The 17652-nt window shown below is 39.5% G+C and overlaps 1 protein-coding gene across 1 annotated transcript; it reads right to left on the minus strand.

The window, feature by feature from the left end:
- Positions 1 to 3905: 3905 nt before the first annotated feature.
- On the minus strand, positions 3906 to 15892 carry LOC147184290 (CCN family member 1). The gene is made up of 5 exons (XM_086067570.1): positions 15638 to 15892; positions 14092 to 14305; positions 12039 to 12470; positions 11492 to 11670; positions 3906 to 7077 (listed from the first exon to the last, which is right to left on the minus strand). Exons 1-5 carry the CDS (start codon positions 15686 to 15688, stop codon positions 6772 to 6774), a joined length of 1182 nt encoding a protein of 393 aa, XP_085923696.1. The 5' UTR covers positions 15689 to 15892; the 3' UTR covers positions 3906 to 6771.
- Positions 15893 to 17652: the final 1760 nt, after the last annotated feature.

Below are 17652 nucleotides of genomic sequence, written 5' to 3' on the forward strand. Positions count from 1 at the left end.
GACTCAGACCCTCAACGACCGGACTCTGACACCTGTGGCTTTGGGGATGACGTCACCCTCAAACCATAATGGTTCTAACTTGCCAGTCTCTGACGTGAAATCCATGGTCGAGAGGGGATGGGATCTCTGGGTAGTGCTCATGAGCCTTCTTCCAGACACATACCTGGAAGTTGACTCTTCTTATGTGCTGGAAGGGTCTCTCTGTTGACCTCTCCACCTTCCCACCTTGCAAGAGGGTCCTCTTCCAGCAGATAAGAAGAGTCAACTTTCAGGTGCAGCGACTTGAAATAGTATTCATCCCCCTTGAGTTTTTCAACATTTTGGCACGGTACGACCACAAACATAAATATGTTTTCTTGAAATTGTATGCGAACGTTAAACACAAAGTAGCACACATCCTGAAGTGAAACAAAAGCCCAATCCCAATACTGTTAAAGACAAAGTTGATGTTCCAAAACTTCCAGCAAATATCGATGAAAGATCAAATAACAGCTGCAATCAACAATACGGTGGACTGCGACATCCTGAGATTTGGGAGGAATTCTCAGATCGGCTTGAGGTTGTCTGTGCTGCCGGTGGTGGCCACATTGAGCACTTGTAATTGTAAAGCGTGACATAAAAACTTGAAGGTACTGTATGTAAAACAAGTGTGTTCAAGCTAGTTTTCCATTGTTTTTAATTTTTTAAATATTGTGTAATGATATTGGTGTATTCTTTGTGATTCAACCTGTACTAAGTTTTAAACAATTGTTGCTGTCGAGATGGGCTCAAGATGGGCCTCATTGCTAAAACCCAAATGGGCAACCACAGCTTTCCCCCAGCTGGGGCCCACTGGACTTATTATGGTATTCCTGATTGTACCCATAAGGGCACTTTCACACTCATGCCACCACTGGCGTGCACAGGTAGACCCCTAGTGGTGCTCACACCCTTTGGAAAAGTTTGTTTTTTTATGTTGTTGTTGTTGTTGTTTTTTTAAAATAAACACTTTACTGAGGACAGTTCAATGTTGACACAATCATTTAGAAAAGCTGTATGATTAATTTTGTTGTGAAGTAGCATGTCTCATACAGCACAAACAACTGAGCATAAATTAGCCGATATTAGCCACCTAGTTTAAAATGCTATATGCTAATTCAATAATAGATAACGTGATAACCACCAAATAGTAAGACTAATGGCGGTAAAAGGAAGCATGAAGCTATTATTAGCTAAATTATTAGCTAAATTATTAGCTATTATTTAGTACAAACCTTAACTGTAAGTTACTTCTATTCTACAAGTCTTGCAGTTATGTTGCCCTAATAGGCTGTTATTAAAACTAGCTGTGGGGTAATATTAATTATTATTATTATGTGTGTGTAATTTTTATTAAAAAACTTCTATTGACATCCGGGCATTTCTGATATGCCCCCAATGCAACACAATGCAAATGCTTCCTTTATATGGTGAAAACAAACGGCAGATTGTAATGCTTTTTCCTGTGACTTATCATACAAACGACATCTCATTACATTTTGAAATCAAAATAATCCTCACAAATCAAATTACAACAATCCAAAGTCCAACGTTCACCAAATTGACGGCCATCTTGACTTGTGACGTCATCTCGGAATTGTCAGTAAGGTATATATATTCCTTGTGCCCCCCAGAGCACTTGCCCCCCAAAATCTCTGTGCACGCCACTGCATGCCACACAGTTACTGTTTTTTGTTACAAGCTTTTAAGCAGCACTAAGGAACTTTCAGTTTACGTTGATTATGACGGCACCATATGGACAAATAAGATAATGTTATGCCTGAAGGAAGACCACATTTCCCATGAGGACAAGTGAAAGCCAGGCCAATGTTGATCTCTGACTGTCCTTTTATCCGGGTAGATTCCCTTTTTCTTATTTATTGTTTGTCTCCTCAGACAAAACGTTTCTGTTGTTTTGCAACTTCTGCCATGAAAGCAGAAATCATGCATCGACATTCAAATTGACTTCAGTCTTTGTAACGAATGGGGAAAGGGGGAAGTGACGTATGCCATTAAGCAGTCAGCACATCTGTAGTTTTTTGTGTGGCAGCGTTCATACCATTCTCTTCAAATTGGAATATTTTGGAGTGAAGCCCAGCCAGAGCCCACTTCTTGCCCATATTTAGTTTTGCCCATCTACTGCCCACCTACTGCCCAAGTGGGGCCCAACAACAAAGCCCACTTTAAGCCCATGCCTAGCCAAAGCCTAACTAGACCAAGTGGTGCCCATATGGGCCCCAACTGTACGTGTTCGCTGGGAGAGCCATCCACGTTCAATCTGGATGGGCTAAAAATCAGATTTTGGCTGGCAGTCTGAACAAGACATAAGGTGTTAATGACGGCAAAGAAATAATTGCTTTGGAAAATAATTTCTCCCGCCTGGGGAACCCACGTTTATACAAATATGACATTGGGTAGGCCGCTCTCAGAGCATATAAGATGTTGTCAAAAAATTGTAGTTATTTATATAATATATATGTATTATTTTATTTTTTTTAAACGGAGAGAGCGAGACTTTATCCCGTGAACACGCTCATGTGGGTTATGCACATTAACCGCTAGACCACAAGCTAAGAAGCGGTTTAATGAGCAAAATTGCTACTTGTAGTTATTACGCAATTCACGGCAAAGGTGCCTGTTGCTTGTTGTAAAAACAGCCCAATTGTCTTTATGTGTGTAACCAAGTTTAAATTCCTACTAATATACTTTGGTTACTAATGATCGAATTTGCAAAGAGTAATAACAGCACAGTTAATATTTTGAGTTTCACTGGCCAAGTAAATTTATAGGGGTGGCCATGACATACACTAGGGAGGAATAATAAAACAGTGGTTGAAAGTACAATTTTTGTCAAGGCATTTATGAATAATGAGTGAAAGAAATAAGTAAAATCGGGATAGGACGAGATAAGCAGTTGCTTCATCCTATTCCGTTTCGAACAGTCAAGCTTTTCTTTTGTAAATTATTTAATTTGGTACTCATTTTATTATTATTTATGGAGAAAGAAAACAGTTATATTTCATACTTTTTTTGTGGAATAACTTGGTTAAAGGTATCTGTTTGTTATTTGTGTTTTGACTAGTGCTGTCAAAGTTAAATCGTTAATTGATTAATTAGTCACAAAAAAATGATCGCATCAATCGTGAATTAACGCAGATTAATCGCACTATTAATTTTGACCATAGATTATCCTTTAGCGTGACTGCGGCTGGCTACGTTTAAGGTAGCACAGATTGTGTTTGAGCAATAAACATAAATACATGCATTAAAGTAAAGCATTTAATGAATGTTTGCGTATCACATTTAGAATATTTGTTCATGTCAAAATATCGGGGTCTTTTTTGTCCATTTTAAATTATGCAAGTAATTAACTGATTAGAAAAAGAGGATGAGCGTCGTGTGCAGTGGATTAAAAAAATGTTGAAGACGTCCTCATAACATTAAATGTGAAAATAATTAACCGGTGCTCTTCAAATTTGGCGGGTGGAAAGCGATTAATTGTGATTAATCAAAATTCGTTGTTTTATTGCCATTAAACAAAACAAAAAAGGGCAGGCCTTGGTGGTGCCATTGAGGCTAAATACCGGCACGAGACCGATAGTCGACAAGTAGCTTAAAAAATAACCAATAATTGTATATTTTTATTTGATCAAATAATTGGTTTATAAAATAATTTTAAATTTGAATTATTTTACTAAACAATTTTACATGTCCATTTTATTTTTTTATCTGCCAACCCCACCCACCCCTGAGATTTAAAATAAGGTACTGGTAATACCTGACAATATATTGGCCCATTGCATTTCTGACATCCAAGCGTAGGAGTGAAGTATTTGTTAATTAAAAAATAAAATAAAATTGTGAGACAGTCGTTCAACCAACAATAATTGACTGTAGAAATCTTTAATGGAATATACAATATAAATCATACTGTAATTATTACAGATGGAATCTAATGTACACTCAGATTTACAATCCTCAACATTTGCATGGGACACATGCAAGGATCCGAACCCAGACGCATTCAGTGCTAAAATATACATGGACTATGTCAGTACAACTGGTAAAAAGGTTGGGCCATATACAGCCTGGACATTGCTGCTCTAGTATGTCCCTATAACAAAACTAAAGGTATAGTTCCAGAGCAACAGCATAGAAACATGACATTTGACTAAGAAAGCTTGTATGAAAGAAAAAAAATTGCTTAAGCCACTATGGCACAGCAGGAAGAACTATTTCAAAAGAATGCTTCTCATGGTTTAAAATATGTAAGGCGTGTGATCATGAATCAAGTTCCAAAAACGTGAGCTTCTTGTTGATTGCGCAGAACCAAAATACTCCTTTGACGACAGTCCCTTCCTTGACTGCACTTTACAATAACAGCAAGAAGTGTGACTAATGCTTTGGGTTCACGACTCAGCCTCCAACTGTAGCTTCTTGATGACAGGCCCTTTTTGGCAGAACAGCAGTTCCGCCCTCGCGTCGCAAATGATAGGTTTATGCAGTTTTTTTTTTTTATAGCAACCCAGCCAGCGAGGATTTAGCTCTTGCTGCTCCTCAAGTGAAGATTGTAATTTGCGCAGGATCGGGCAGTTGACTTTCTGGTGCCTGATTCCCAGGCTTGTTCCTCCGGTGCTTGCTAAATACCTCAGTTTCTTGATGAGACAAAACAGGGGAGGAGTCCAGCTGTGTAAATGAACCTTGGCACACGTTTCAAACCTCGGCACGTCAGGTTTCATCTCTTTTTTTTTCCATCTTCAGTGTGACTGATATCAATCTGTGGAAGTTCTCCTCATGCAATGACCGACAGACCTCCGCTGTTTTGTTCCTCGGATGAACCAAACTTGCTGCATTCCCTAACGGTGTGTGAAACCCAACAATAAATACGAATGAATCAATAAATACCAAATAAGGCCACGGGCCACGAGTGTGTCATCATCAGGCCTTTGGGTCAAGTACTCCACATTTGGGCATTTGGGCCGCTTTCATTCATAACTTGTGTCACATGACCAACAAAATGAAACGGCAACAGTTACTATTCGTCTGTCAGCTATTTACATGGAATCCCCCAGCAAACAAAAGTCATAAAGGACATAAAAATAAAATTTAATCTACACTAATGCAGAGCTGATCTGATGATGATGATGATGATGATGATGATGATGATGATGCACTCAAAATTCTTCCCATTCTTCTCCCCGGAAAACAAAATCACTAATGACGATGTAAGCACATACCTTGCATCTACTCATACTGTACATCCACCAAGGAAGCTGGCCTTAGTGGATGTATCTACAGGGTGATTGAAAGGTCACTTGCTGTTGTATAGTACTTTTAAATTATTCATATATTGGAATTTTAATCTTCATTATTCTCAATGAGAATTTAATCTGTAATAGTTAGTCTTTTTTTTTTCTTTCTTTTTTTTTGCTCTTTAATGCAGTGTTTCCCAACCATTTGAGCAAATTTTCTTTTGAATCTATTAAACAAAATTGCCATGAAAAATTAGACCCTATATGAAATATCAATGTTCTCGGCTCAATTTACTCTCAAATCTAATCTTTATTGTGTAAATGTCAGGTGGATAAGCATGTTTATTGTATATTCTGCCATCTAGTGGAAAAGCATTGAATTGTTCTGCTTGTCAGTACACGTTGCTGGCATAGAGAGATGAACAAAGATATGTATGAACAAATTAACTCATTCACTGCCATTGACGGCTATACACATCAAAAATTAATTTTGAACCATTTCTATTAGTTTAACTTTTTTTCCCAATTTTTGTTAACAAGATTATGAAAACCTAGACAATTAAAAAATATATATATTTTTTATTTTATTTTTAAAGAAAAGATTATTAAAAATTAGGGGCATCAGGCAAATAAATTATTAAAAAATTAGGGGCCTCAGGCGAATTTGTAATTGTAATCGCATGACTTCAATAGTTAAATCAAGATTAATCACAAATGTTATATCTGTTCTAAATGTACAATAATTTTATTCTAGGTTTTCATACTCTTGTTAACAAAAGTGAAAAACAAGTTTAACTAATAGAAATAGTTTCAATGAATTTTTGACGTCTATAGCCGTCAATGGCAGTGAATGAGTTAATTCGTTTTCCGACTAATCAAATGAAATGTGATCGTTTCAATAAAGGTTGGGAAACACTGTATTAATAACACCAAAAACAAGAACAAAATAACAGATTAAATTTAGCATTCAGGCACATGCACAGACATTTTTGGGGGCAGGTGATTGAGCCAACAATGAGCACACATCACCAAAATTATTCATGAGAAAAAAAAAGTAGATACATAGATATTTTTAAACTTATGTATTATTTTCTGTGAACACAATCAACAGTCAATAAACCTATTTACAAAAGAGGTGAATGCAAGCTACAGTTGATATAAAAAGTCTACACACCCCTGTTCAAATGGCTTGTGCGCACTGCACAGGAAGGGGCACAATTCTCACAACAACTCATAGTAGCAGTCTGATATCGAAACACTTTTGGGGAGAATTGATGACAAAATGTGTGTTGTTTTTCTTCTTCTCAAATGTTGACTTAAGAAGAAAAAATGAGCTCCAGGCAAAGGGCACTTTTCTCATCCAGGGTAAAAGGGATGGTGCTGGAGCACCATTAGGGGTCTATCTGTGCACGTGGCTGCGGCACTGCATGGGGTGGGGGGTGTCAATGTTTTTTGAGTTGTTGTTGATAGGAATGTAGGGTCTTAAGCGCTAGCCAGCCAACTAGTCAATGAACTTGTGTGTGTCTCCGTAGAGCCAGAGCTGCGGGGGCATGGCCGCCTCATTGAGATGATTGCACTCGTCGCTGCACTTGCACGACTGGATAAACATGACGGATCTGGTGAAGCGTTCGCCATCGGGGCAGGCGAAGGTGACGCTGGCGGTCCGCGTGCGACGAGGCGAGCAGCAGCGGCCGTCTCTGCACACCCCGCAGTAGTTGGGCCTGTGCAGGCGGGTGCTCCGGCAGCCGGCGTAGGACAGGCGGTGCGGCTCCGGGGCCTTGTGTGTTCGGGAGCACTTCCTTCCTTTCTGTAGAGGTTGACAGTGAAGAAGAGGAAGGGGTTAGCAACAGAAGTTAAAAAGAAGGAATTTGAAAGCTCTGTCTTCTTTCATTCTTTTTCTTTTCCTGTTCAGCCCTTTTTGTCTTCTCTTTCTTTGTGAGCCTTCTCCAACTCCATCTTTTCAGGTGTGTCAGTCACAATTCTTGTTTTCACTGTCTTATTTTTTACAATTCTGTTCTTTTTTTTCCTGTGGATTTTTGCAGGGGAAAAATAACTTGTGAAGACCAGATTTGTCATTTGGTGAGTGCTCGGAAGGGTAAGCCAGAGCCTATTTTTTTTCTTACCCCTATATATTTTTGTTTTGTTTATCTCCTTTCCAACCTGACGTATGGTCTTCCCCTCTTTCACTGCTCTTTCCAATTCCTCATGAGTAGTTGAAACCCTGTCTGTCTTCCTTCTGTATCTGGTGGCATGATGAATTTTGATCAAAAATAAGAATAGCACATACTTTTAGTGATCAAATGTAAGAATACAGTTTACAACAATAAAATACAAGAACGTAGTATAGAGTAAATCATCACAATTTAGGGGAAGTTGTGCCATTGGCACAATTGAACCCAGGTCCTTTGGCACAAATTACTCCAAGCCAACCATTTTGAAAAAAAAATGCACCCCCCCCCCCCACCCCCAGCTGTTTTGAGCCAGCATTATGTTAACCATATGGCAGTGTTTCCCACATATTTGAAATCTACTTGGGTGGATGGACTCCAGCCGGGGTGGGGGTGAGGGGGGTTTGGTACTCAGTCGTTTTACTTGCATCTCCTCTAGCCTCAAGATCCACAAGTGAGTGACGATGAACTAACGTTACATGCAGTATATCTGGTTTATTTTTTTAAATATATTTTTATTAAATTTTCTTGAAAACTTCTTGGGTGGCGGCCTGTTTACCCACATATTAAAATGGTGTGGGAAACACTGCATATAGACTCATGATGTAGCTTACTAAAGCACTAAAATATGTGTGAACTGTTTTTAAAGTTGTCTATAATTGTTCAAACACAGCCCAAAAAAAACTTAACTCATTTGCTCCCAAAAACGTATTAACAATTTAAAAAAACTATTTTAAATATTGCCATTGTCCCCAAAATGTATTATACGTTTTTTTAAAAATGTTTTTTCTTTTTTATGCTAGAGCATACAGAAGGCTTTGATGCAACCTCTGACCTGAAGAGGTCATTGAAAGCAATGGTAGTTCGTTATTACAAAAAACGGCCAGCAGGTGGCAGCAGAGTATAAGAGATCAACCAGGGCCATATTGCAAAAGGCTCTTTTGCCCACTGTTTTCAACAGGTTTGTGACTAATGATGAAACTTAGCTATATTCTAATGCTAATTGCTGCAAAATGGAAACAGATGGAAATATACTTTTTTTTCCTGCTGAAAGAAGAGACTCTAATCTTTCTTTATGTAGGTTCCATGTCTTTATAGCAATAGCACACAATATTCTGTGGGCCTTGCAAAATCAGTCAAAATCCAGTAAAACAGCCAGGAGCGAAGGGTGTTGCTTCAGTGAAAATGGCTGGGAGTGAATGAGTTAATCATAGAAATGTTACTTTGGAGGGCAAAAATATGTTTTTTGAACTTATATGTGCTTACCTCTCAAGTCACGCGTCTCCCTTTTTTACCGGATGAGCGAAATGGATGTCTCTTAAAAAATATGTGGTCACATGACCAACTTCCTCTATGGTTTGCTAAATAACAGTGGTGGTACTACTTGCCCCTTGGCACAAATTACCCCACTCTCCCCTACATCATGTAAGATACCTTATGTTTTCACTGATTGGACATTCAAAACAACACAACATCAAACCGGTAACATTTCATTTTTTCTAGCAATGTAGCTGCTTTGGCTTTCAGCCATGCACGCACATTAGTGCGCTTGGGGTGTTTCTTTGGACAGAGACACAAGAGGTGATTGAAGTGAGGCCACATTCAAATCTTGCTAGCAATTTAGTTAACACATGTATGCAGACCAATGAAACTGAACATTTGTTTTTGAAGTAGATCTGCAATGACAAGCTTTTAAAAAAAATCATTTTTGCAGGTCTGTGTAAAAGGAAATACCTTTCCCCAGCATTAATGTTTGTCTGCACATCTTCATCACAAAAACACAACTAGATTGTTGTCTAGTTTAACAACACTAAATTGTTAGTAGTAGTGTTTGCGAATGGCTGTCTGCCTCTGTGTGTCAATCCTGTGATGTGCAGGTGACGTGTCCAATGTCTGATGCTCAGAGGTCAGATGGGATGTAGCCCTTGAGCGCCCCCGTGCCCCATGAATGGGAAAACATGAATGGGAAAACAAAGACAGCTTTATAATATTGTGCTTCCATTTGCTTGGTATTAGCAGTGTGAAACAAGTCATTACTGAAACACACAGACTCGAAAGCAAACTTAATGTACTAAAGTAAAAAAAAAAAAAGTCAGAATACCGCATGTGTTAACAGCCTACTAAGAGCGTACCACCACCAAGCAACGACTGGCGCTGATGCACATCTTAACACCCACGACAGCTCTGCAAACACTGCGTGAAACAGGTGCATAACAACCCTTAAGCCTCCTGAGTGGGTCGGGGCATCGCAGAGCATTTGCCGGCGGTTGATGTGAGGGAATTGTGAAAGAGCGACAGAGTGGGTGACTCGAGTGCTCTTTAAATCACACAGCAGAGACGCTGAGTGCAACTCCAATTACAAAACCCCACAAACAAAGAGGGAAAGGTTTTCAGCGATATGAAGTGTTCTAAAATATAATCATCTTTTTTATGTATGTAGTAGGGCAGTATACTTCATTTTTATATTGTCAACACTAAGAGTAAAAGCCTTATAAGGCTAAAGAGCTGTGTTCTGTACAGTAGGTACTACTGTAAGTGAGTCATTTTTCATAAAGGATAAAAAATATATGATTGTATTGTGTACTTTCTTCCACTGCTGTCTACCACCATTTGTGTTCAAATATACATTGTTTAAAGAGTTCTGAAACTGTGACTATCAATGCTAACCATTAGCATGTCAAGGCCCTTATATGATAGCATTAGCATTAAGATAGCAGACCCATTCTTAATGCAAGATTGTTTTGTTTTTTTGGGTGTGGGTACTAGATGTGATCGGGCTGCCAGATCATATCAGGGTCGCCTACCGATGACGTCACGCTACAGGACTGGCAGAAATGATCCGGTTGATGTCGAAACGTTGGAAAGAAAATATTAAAGATGTCATTTAAATAACAAAAATGCATGAACTGAAATTGTAAAAAGTAAATAAACCTAAGAATATTAAAGCAGGATATTTGTTCAATTGAAGAAATAATAAAATAGATTGAATAAATAATAAATGCAAAAAAATATATATAAAAGAATGGCAATAAAATATCACATAAATAAAATAAAAAATAAAAATTTCAAATGCTATACACTCAAATTAATTTACTGAGATTGGACAAATATTGTCATTTTAGATTGCTAATGTGTTCCTAATATTAAGATTGTTTTTGTGATTTGTGAACAGCTAAAAAAGAAACCAAAACAAAGTAGCACTGCTGTACTGAGTCTGAGTAGGCCACCGATACGACCTGGCAGCCCAATATGGGTGCTCAAGTTGTACTACAAGTAGGAGTGGCATTAAAAAGCTTCAGCCTCTTTTTTTGACGAGTAGTTCGTAATTTATCAAACTGCTGCTTATTGTGAAGGAATTTGAACTGATTTCACTGCCACCATGCAACCCTCACGCTAACAAGTCAAAGCATAACATCAGCCGAATCACAGCTTTTATCTCAAACAACTCATAAGTCGGGTCAGTCATATGTCAAGGCACCAGTGTAATGGTGCCATGAAGTTGCGTTAATATATAAATATTGCTTTGGATAATGTATGTGGCATGCTGTTAAAATGCATACTATTCATATCTATCCTTTCAATAAAACTACAATTTAAAATACTGGACCCTCGATATTCATTTTTAGGTCCTGACTCGCCATTACGTTGAACTTGTTTAAAAAGCTCTATTTATCAAGGTGTATGTAAGGGGAAGGATTTCTTCAGATTTAGATGTTTAAATCCGATCATATGACTAAATGATGCATGCATGACATTTCAAAATATCCTATTTTTGAATAACGTTACCTTTCAAGTAGCCAACCGCTAATATTTCTGGGTTCAAAGGAAGTGACAAATTCCATCATTCATCACATCCCACATGAGACGTTGGCCACACAGCAACAGGACCGTGAATAGATGGAACAGACCAGCATGTCTCCATGCTACTCAGCATGATATTAATACAGATCTAATCCCTTGAGAGCAACCCTTTCCTGAGTAAACTCAGCACATTATACATAGTGATTGTGAGCCATAGATAGAGGCAACATTCTTCTAGGAAATGTTCCTCACCTTGGCCGGGATTGACATGGAGCTGCAGGGCCGTATGTTGCAAAGACGGGTCTCCTTGACCAGCTTACATCGAGCATTGTCGTTGGTTACCCGTGAGGAAATGCCCATCCCGCAGCTGCGAGAACACTGGGACCAGGAAGTGGTCTGCACCACGCACTGATCTCCCACCTGCCTCCAGGCTACGAGAGAGGACGAAAGAGAGCGTGAAGGCCAAACGCGAAAACCATCAGCGTCTTAAGATCAGTGAACGTTAAATTAGGAGTTGAAGCAGCAGAGGGGGGGTGGGGGTGAGGCAAATAGAGATGCAAAGCACACTGGCTTCATTCAGTGAGAGGGTGATTACAGAGAGGGAAGGCTGGGTGACAGAGGTATGTGCTGTGTGAGACCTGTGTATGTGAGAGAGAGCACCTCTGGTGTGCAGGGAGCCAGTGGAAAACAAGCCACATGTAAATGCTGACACACACACACAGCCAAAGGCTCACAGTGGGGCCATTTGTGCGTCAGAGGGTCAAAATGGCTACAACACAAACACGATGCTCGTACTTACCCGCCAGGTGCTTGTGGCTGCGGGGCTTGTCCCATTTGCCGCCCACCTCCACTAGTTCGTTTCCCATCTCGTTTTTGGGTTTGTAGGGATACAACTTCTGGTAAGGTTTTGCGTACGGCTTGGCATAAGGGTAAGCTGGGTAGGGGATGAAGGGGTACGGCGGGTAAGCAGGAGGTTGAGGTCGCCGGTGCACCGGCGGCATGACGGTTGTTCCCCTGTGGCAGTCGATGCTGAGGCAGCACTGGCCCGGCACCTTGACCAGGTGTGGGGCCGGACAGGAAGGTGATGCCAGGGGCAGGTGGCTGGGGCAAAGGGGCACGCAACCCACTGCCCCGTCGATGCAGGTGCACTGGTGCTTGCAGCCGGCTCGAAAGTTCTCGCCGTTTTGATAGATGCGCCCGTTGTATTCACAGGAGCGGCCTTCTGCCTTTGCTAGGAGCAGGAAAGATGAGTGGATTAGATTAAAAAAGAGAGCAGAAAGAGGCTCAATTTAAAGAGAGTGCAGCAAGTGAGGAATGACACACTATCTCCAAATTGGTCAACCAAATTCTATTCTTAGCCGTGAAAGGAATTTGGACTTGTTTACAATGTTGTTCCCCTTTACTCCCTCGGTGGGACTCAGAGATGGGAAGTAACGAAGTACAAATACTTTGTTACTTTACTTGAGTCTTTTTTTTTTCAGTACGTTGTGCTTTCCTGAGTATTTATCTACTACGACTACTTTTTACTTTTGTCCGTTACATTTTAACTCATTTACTCCCCAAAACGCATAAAAACGTATATTTTAAATATTGCAATGGCCCCAAAAACGCATTTATACGTGTTTTTAATGTTTGTTTTTTTCATGCTAGAGCATACAGAAGGTTTTGATGCAGCCTGTGACCTGATGAGGTGGCAGAAGAGTATAAGAGATTAACCAGGGCCATGTTGCAAAAAACTATTCCCCAGTGTTTTAAACAGATTTGCTATATTCTAATGCACAACGGAAACAGATAGAAATATACTTTTTTTCCTGATGAAAGAAGAGACTCTAACCTTCTTTTTGGTAAGTTCCATGTTTTTATAGCAATAGAACACAATATTCTGTGTGCCTTGCAAAATCAGTCAAAATAAAGTAAAACAGCCGGGAGCGAAGGGGGTTGCTTCAGTCAAAATGGTTGCGAGTGAATGAGTTAACATGAGTATCTGTACTTTTTACTTGATACATTTTCAAAACAAGGTTGTTACTTTTGTTTTTAAATGCATGAAAACGATTAAAATACTTGACCTGGAAGAAAAAGCAGCCGTCAATGCCTCCTGGCTCCGCCAATCATATGAAGCGTTTCACACGACATGCAATTGGCTGGATTAGAACAACCCATAAATATGAGGGCCGCTACAACGGATGGATAATTAGAATTTGATAGTAATCAGTCAACTGGCCAATTTATACCCATTTTTGTTCCATTAGCTAATATTTTCAAATTGACGTAGGAGTAAACATCCGGTAAATATAATTTTTACTTCTACTCGCCAAGTACATTTCAGAGCCTGTACTTTTTTACTTGTATTTGAGTAATTATTTGAGTGAGTACTTTTACTTTTACCAAAGTTGTTTTTTTACACAAGTAATTGTACTTTTACTCAAATGGAAAATGTCAGTACTTTTCCCATCTCTGGTTGGACTCCCCCATTCCAACACCCCGAAAACACCCCTTTATATAGAAACACTCCCAAAAAAACACACATATAAAAATACCAGTGTGTGTGCGTGCGTGTTTGTGTGTTTCATGGGGCTGTTTGTGTACACACTGAACTACTTATATAAATCCCGGACTTGGCTGGTTTTCAGTGTGCAGCTCATGAAGGTGCTCTGTTTTTGAAAGGTGGCTCTGGCTTCAAACCTCAAGCTCCTATCAAAGAGAAACTCCAGCCGTTTGGCCCAGGAGCCAGATTCCCCTCCCTGAAGTTACACATTCCCTTACACAACCCTGAAGTAAGAGCCAATCTGCGCCCAACCGAAAGCCAAAACCGCTCTCCGCGGTGGCCGTCAAACCACTTCTTAGGTACGCACCCCTGCAGATGCCGTGGGTACGACCAACGTCATTGCCGTAGTTGCACTCCAGGCCTTTATGGTGGTCACAGGGCCGTCCTTCGTGGCAGTCCTGGTTCAGCTGAGCTGCGCACACTTTGCAGCAGCCGCATCCATCCGGGACAGAACTGACCCCCGGGGGGCAGGACGGCGGCCCGGCCGGACACTCGCACACAACTGGACACTCTGCAGTCACCTACGTGAACGAAAGGGATGCACACGTTTTCAAAACAAAGCCGTTTCCAGGCCATGAGGCGCTACATTAGAACCTTACAGGACAATAGTTTGACTCATGTTACACACGTCATAGAAATTCCTCAAAGTGTGAGAGGCTATAAGCATTGGTTGAATACCCAGCTCTGTCCCGAGCCCCGCAGGGATATCTGTAACCCACTGTCGCCTTTTGCCAGGCTTTTTTTTTTTGCTGGCTGAGCATGTATGAAAGCGATGTTCTCTGACCCCTGGCCCAACAGCCACCACCTCCCTGCTGCTTCATCTTTTGTTTCACACCTTCTCCTTTACCCTTGCGGCACACACTCAAATAGTAACTGCTGTTACAAAGATCTTTTGAAAGAGATTGTTTTCTGATTGGGACACGTAACCGCAGAAAAAATCACCCTAACTTAAGAAGCTATGAAGGGATGGGGTCTCAACTTTATGTGCTGTTATATGTAACACGTTCCATGAGTAATAATTATGATTTAGAATATTGTTTATTAAAACAAATGTTCCCCCAGTCACAAGAGACAGCAATAAAACAAATAATAATAAAAAATAAATGTAATTTTAACTGTTCAATTTGGTCTGGGGGGCTTCAAGAATTTACTCAGAAACTGAATGTTTTAGTATTTTGTATGTGGATTATTTAAAATGTGATGGGTGGGACGTAAATGTCCTCCAATTCTGGAATGAAATGGGAAATGGTTCCCATCTATGTATATATGTAAACCACTGAATTTATGCCTATGTGTGTGTATATATATATATATATATATATATATATATATATATATATATATATATATATATATATATATAGAGATAGATAGATAGATAGATAGATAGATAGATAGATAGATAGATAGATAGATAGATAGATAGATAAATAATATAAGTGTGTGTTTTTGTGAGTGTGTGTCATTGCGATTATTATTATTTCAATCATGTGCACCTCTTGAAATTAATTATAAATAAATTGTAGCATTTGAAATCACAACCAATAGCCAATATTTATATTATGTAAAGTGCTTACAACAAAAAATAATAGCCGTCAATGATACCGTTGTATACATTTTTTTAATTGAAAAATAACATGGTATTCTAGTTTTGTAGTAAATATAGTCCCAGTCAGAGCAACGATAAATACATTGTGGCCACTATATGCATGCCGCTTCCGGCGTCCGAGCTCTGCTTTCCAAATAATTGACTACAATCAGGTGATGCGTAAACGATTGTTTTAGCTGTCCAAGTTCATTGTCCAATTCCCGAGACAGTCAGCGTGACAAAATAATAAAACACACGCACTCACCAAAGCGATTGTCACCGCTTGCATGGCAGCAAGTAACAGCAGCATCCCCATGATGTCAGCTGATTCACATAGAAGACGCCAAGCAGGACTTGTTACAGAAGAATAAATCCTCTTCCGGTTCAACAACAATGGCGTTTGTCCACAAAAGATTATATCCGATTCGCTCAACGGTCATGAAACGTCCTCCATCACTTGTTAAATGTCATCGATCAAAGTTTCAAGGCTAGTTTTTATATGAGCGCGGTGCTTTTTATAGTCGCCACGCCCCTGCTGCTCCGCTAACCAATTAGCACGGAGGCGAGCTCCAAAGCGTCCGAGCTAGAGAAGAGACTGAAAGGGGGCGTGGCCAAACATGAATGTGATCATTCATAAAATTCAGAATTACTACATTCCAAAGACGACCCGGTCTTTGGGTGCGTATTTATTTATGATCAAGTGGAAATAACATTTTCTTTGCTTTAATGTTATTTTCACACGCATACCTTCTTCCCGCCAGCTGTTTTTGTCACATGACATGCTATATAGGCTACATCTCTCTTTCTTTCTCTCTCTCCCTCTCTCTCTCGTTGACAATTTTTTAGTTCATTTGGTCAGTGGTTTCCATGAAGGAGTTGATGTCAGCGGTGGACCTGTCTGGAGAATCTCGCTGTCATCTTGTCAGGAAGTGTGCTCCTCCTGAACCTACACCTCACTACATGCGCACTTCCACACACTCCATCGTCTCAACCAGTGTTGTTGTTGATGTTTTCCTTTCGCCGCTTATGTTAAAGTTGAAGAGTCACTGTAATTTGTGCCAAAAGGAAATATATATGCACCTTCTTCATCCTTACAGTATCAACATGAACATGCATTTACAGTTTAAAACTTTCTGTAAGTACCCGTGCTCACCTGCTACAAGCTCACATCAACTGGTTGTATTTGACTAGCATTAAATCCTACAGCCAAACATTAATGAATAGTTTTTGATTTGTGTACATAAGTAACATGACAGTTGAATAATAAAAGTAAAACTATCCAGTCAAGTTGTAATATTCTAACATGTTTGAATTAAGCTATAGTGGTTAGATTTCACACAGTTCTCAATAGGCGGTAGAAAAAAGAAAGATGTCAAAGCAAAATACTTGTGGAACGTCCAAGACAAGTGCCCAAAAAGTTTTATAATTTGGCACCTTCCGGGAAATTATGCGTAATACAAGTCAACCAAATCTTGCGGGTGCAATCGTCATCTCACATGGATGAAACTTCAGCTCACTGAGTATCTCTCAAAAGGATTGACTCCTGAAGTGTGTTATTCTGTTCTTTGTGGTTAACCTCTCTTTACACTTGTTTGACAGTTACGAATGTTAAAATAGTTTTATGATGTCATAGTTTAAAGGAATTTGAATTTGAACGTGAATTTGCTACATGAAAAATAATGACGTTATCAAATTCATTCTGGACTAAATATTAACTTTTTACTGCTGAAATGGCTCAATGATTCAAGTATCCCTTTAAACCTGGAAAAAATATAATTCATGTTATAGGGAAAACTGTTTAGTAATAAACACAACATGGAAAATAATCGCCATGTGTGTTGCAATACTGACAAAAAAAAAACATGCACACTCATTTTCACATCTATGAGCAATATACAGTCATCAATAAAATTTACATGAAGGTTTTTTTTAATGCGGGTAGAAATCTGAGTAGTAGTAAGTACTGAACATGCAAACTCATGACAGGAAGGCCAGAGCCGAGATTCAAACCCAGAACCTCTAAAGCAAAAACAAAACAAAAAAAAGACAGGACAACTATTCAAATGTATTTATCCAGGGTGATTAGAGGTGAAAGATAATTCACATAAAAGTTAATATAGTATACATTTTATATAAATACTGAGCATAATATGTGCTGACATAGCCACACACATAAAAAGGCTTATAGTGCAGAATTTTGCATTGGCCAAACCTCCCTCCTCTTCCCACACAATCCATCTCTCTCTGTTAGTGCTGGGAGGTGATGTAACAGGACCGTTT

This window comes from Leptonotus elevatus, chromosome 1, assembly GCF_054856555.1.
Source record: "Leptonotus elevatus isolate MCC_2025b chromosome 1, RoL_Lele_1.0, whole genome shotgun sequence".
NCBI lineage: Eukaryota > Metazoa > Chordata > Actinopteri > Syngnathiformes > Syngnathidae > Leptonotus > Leptonotus elevatus.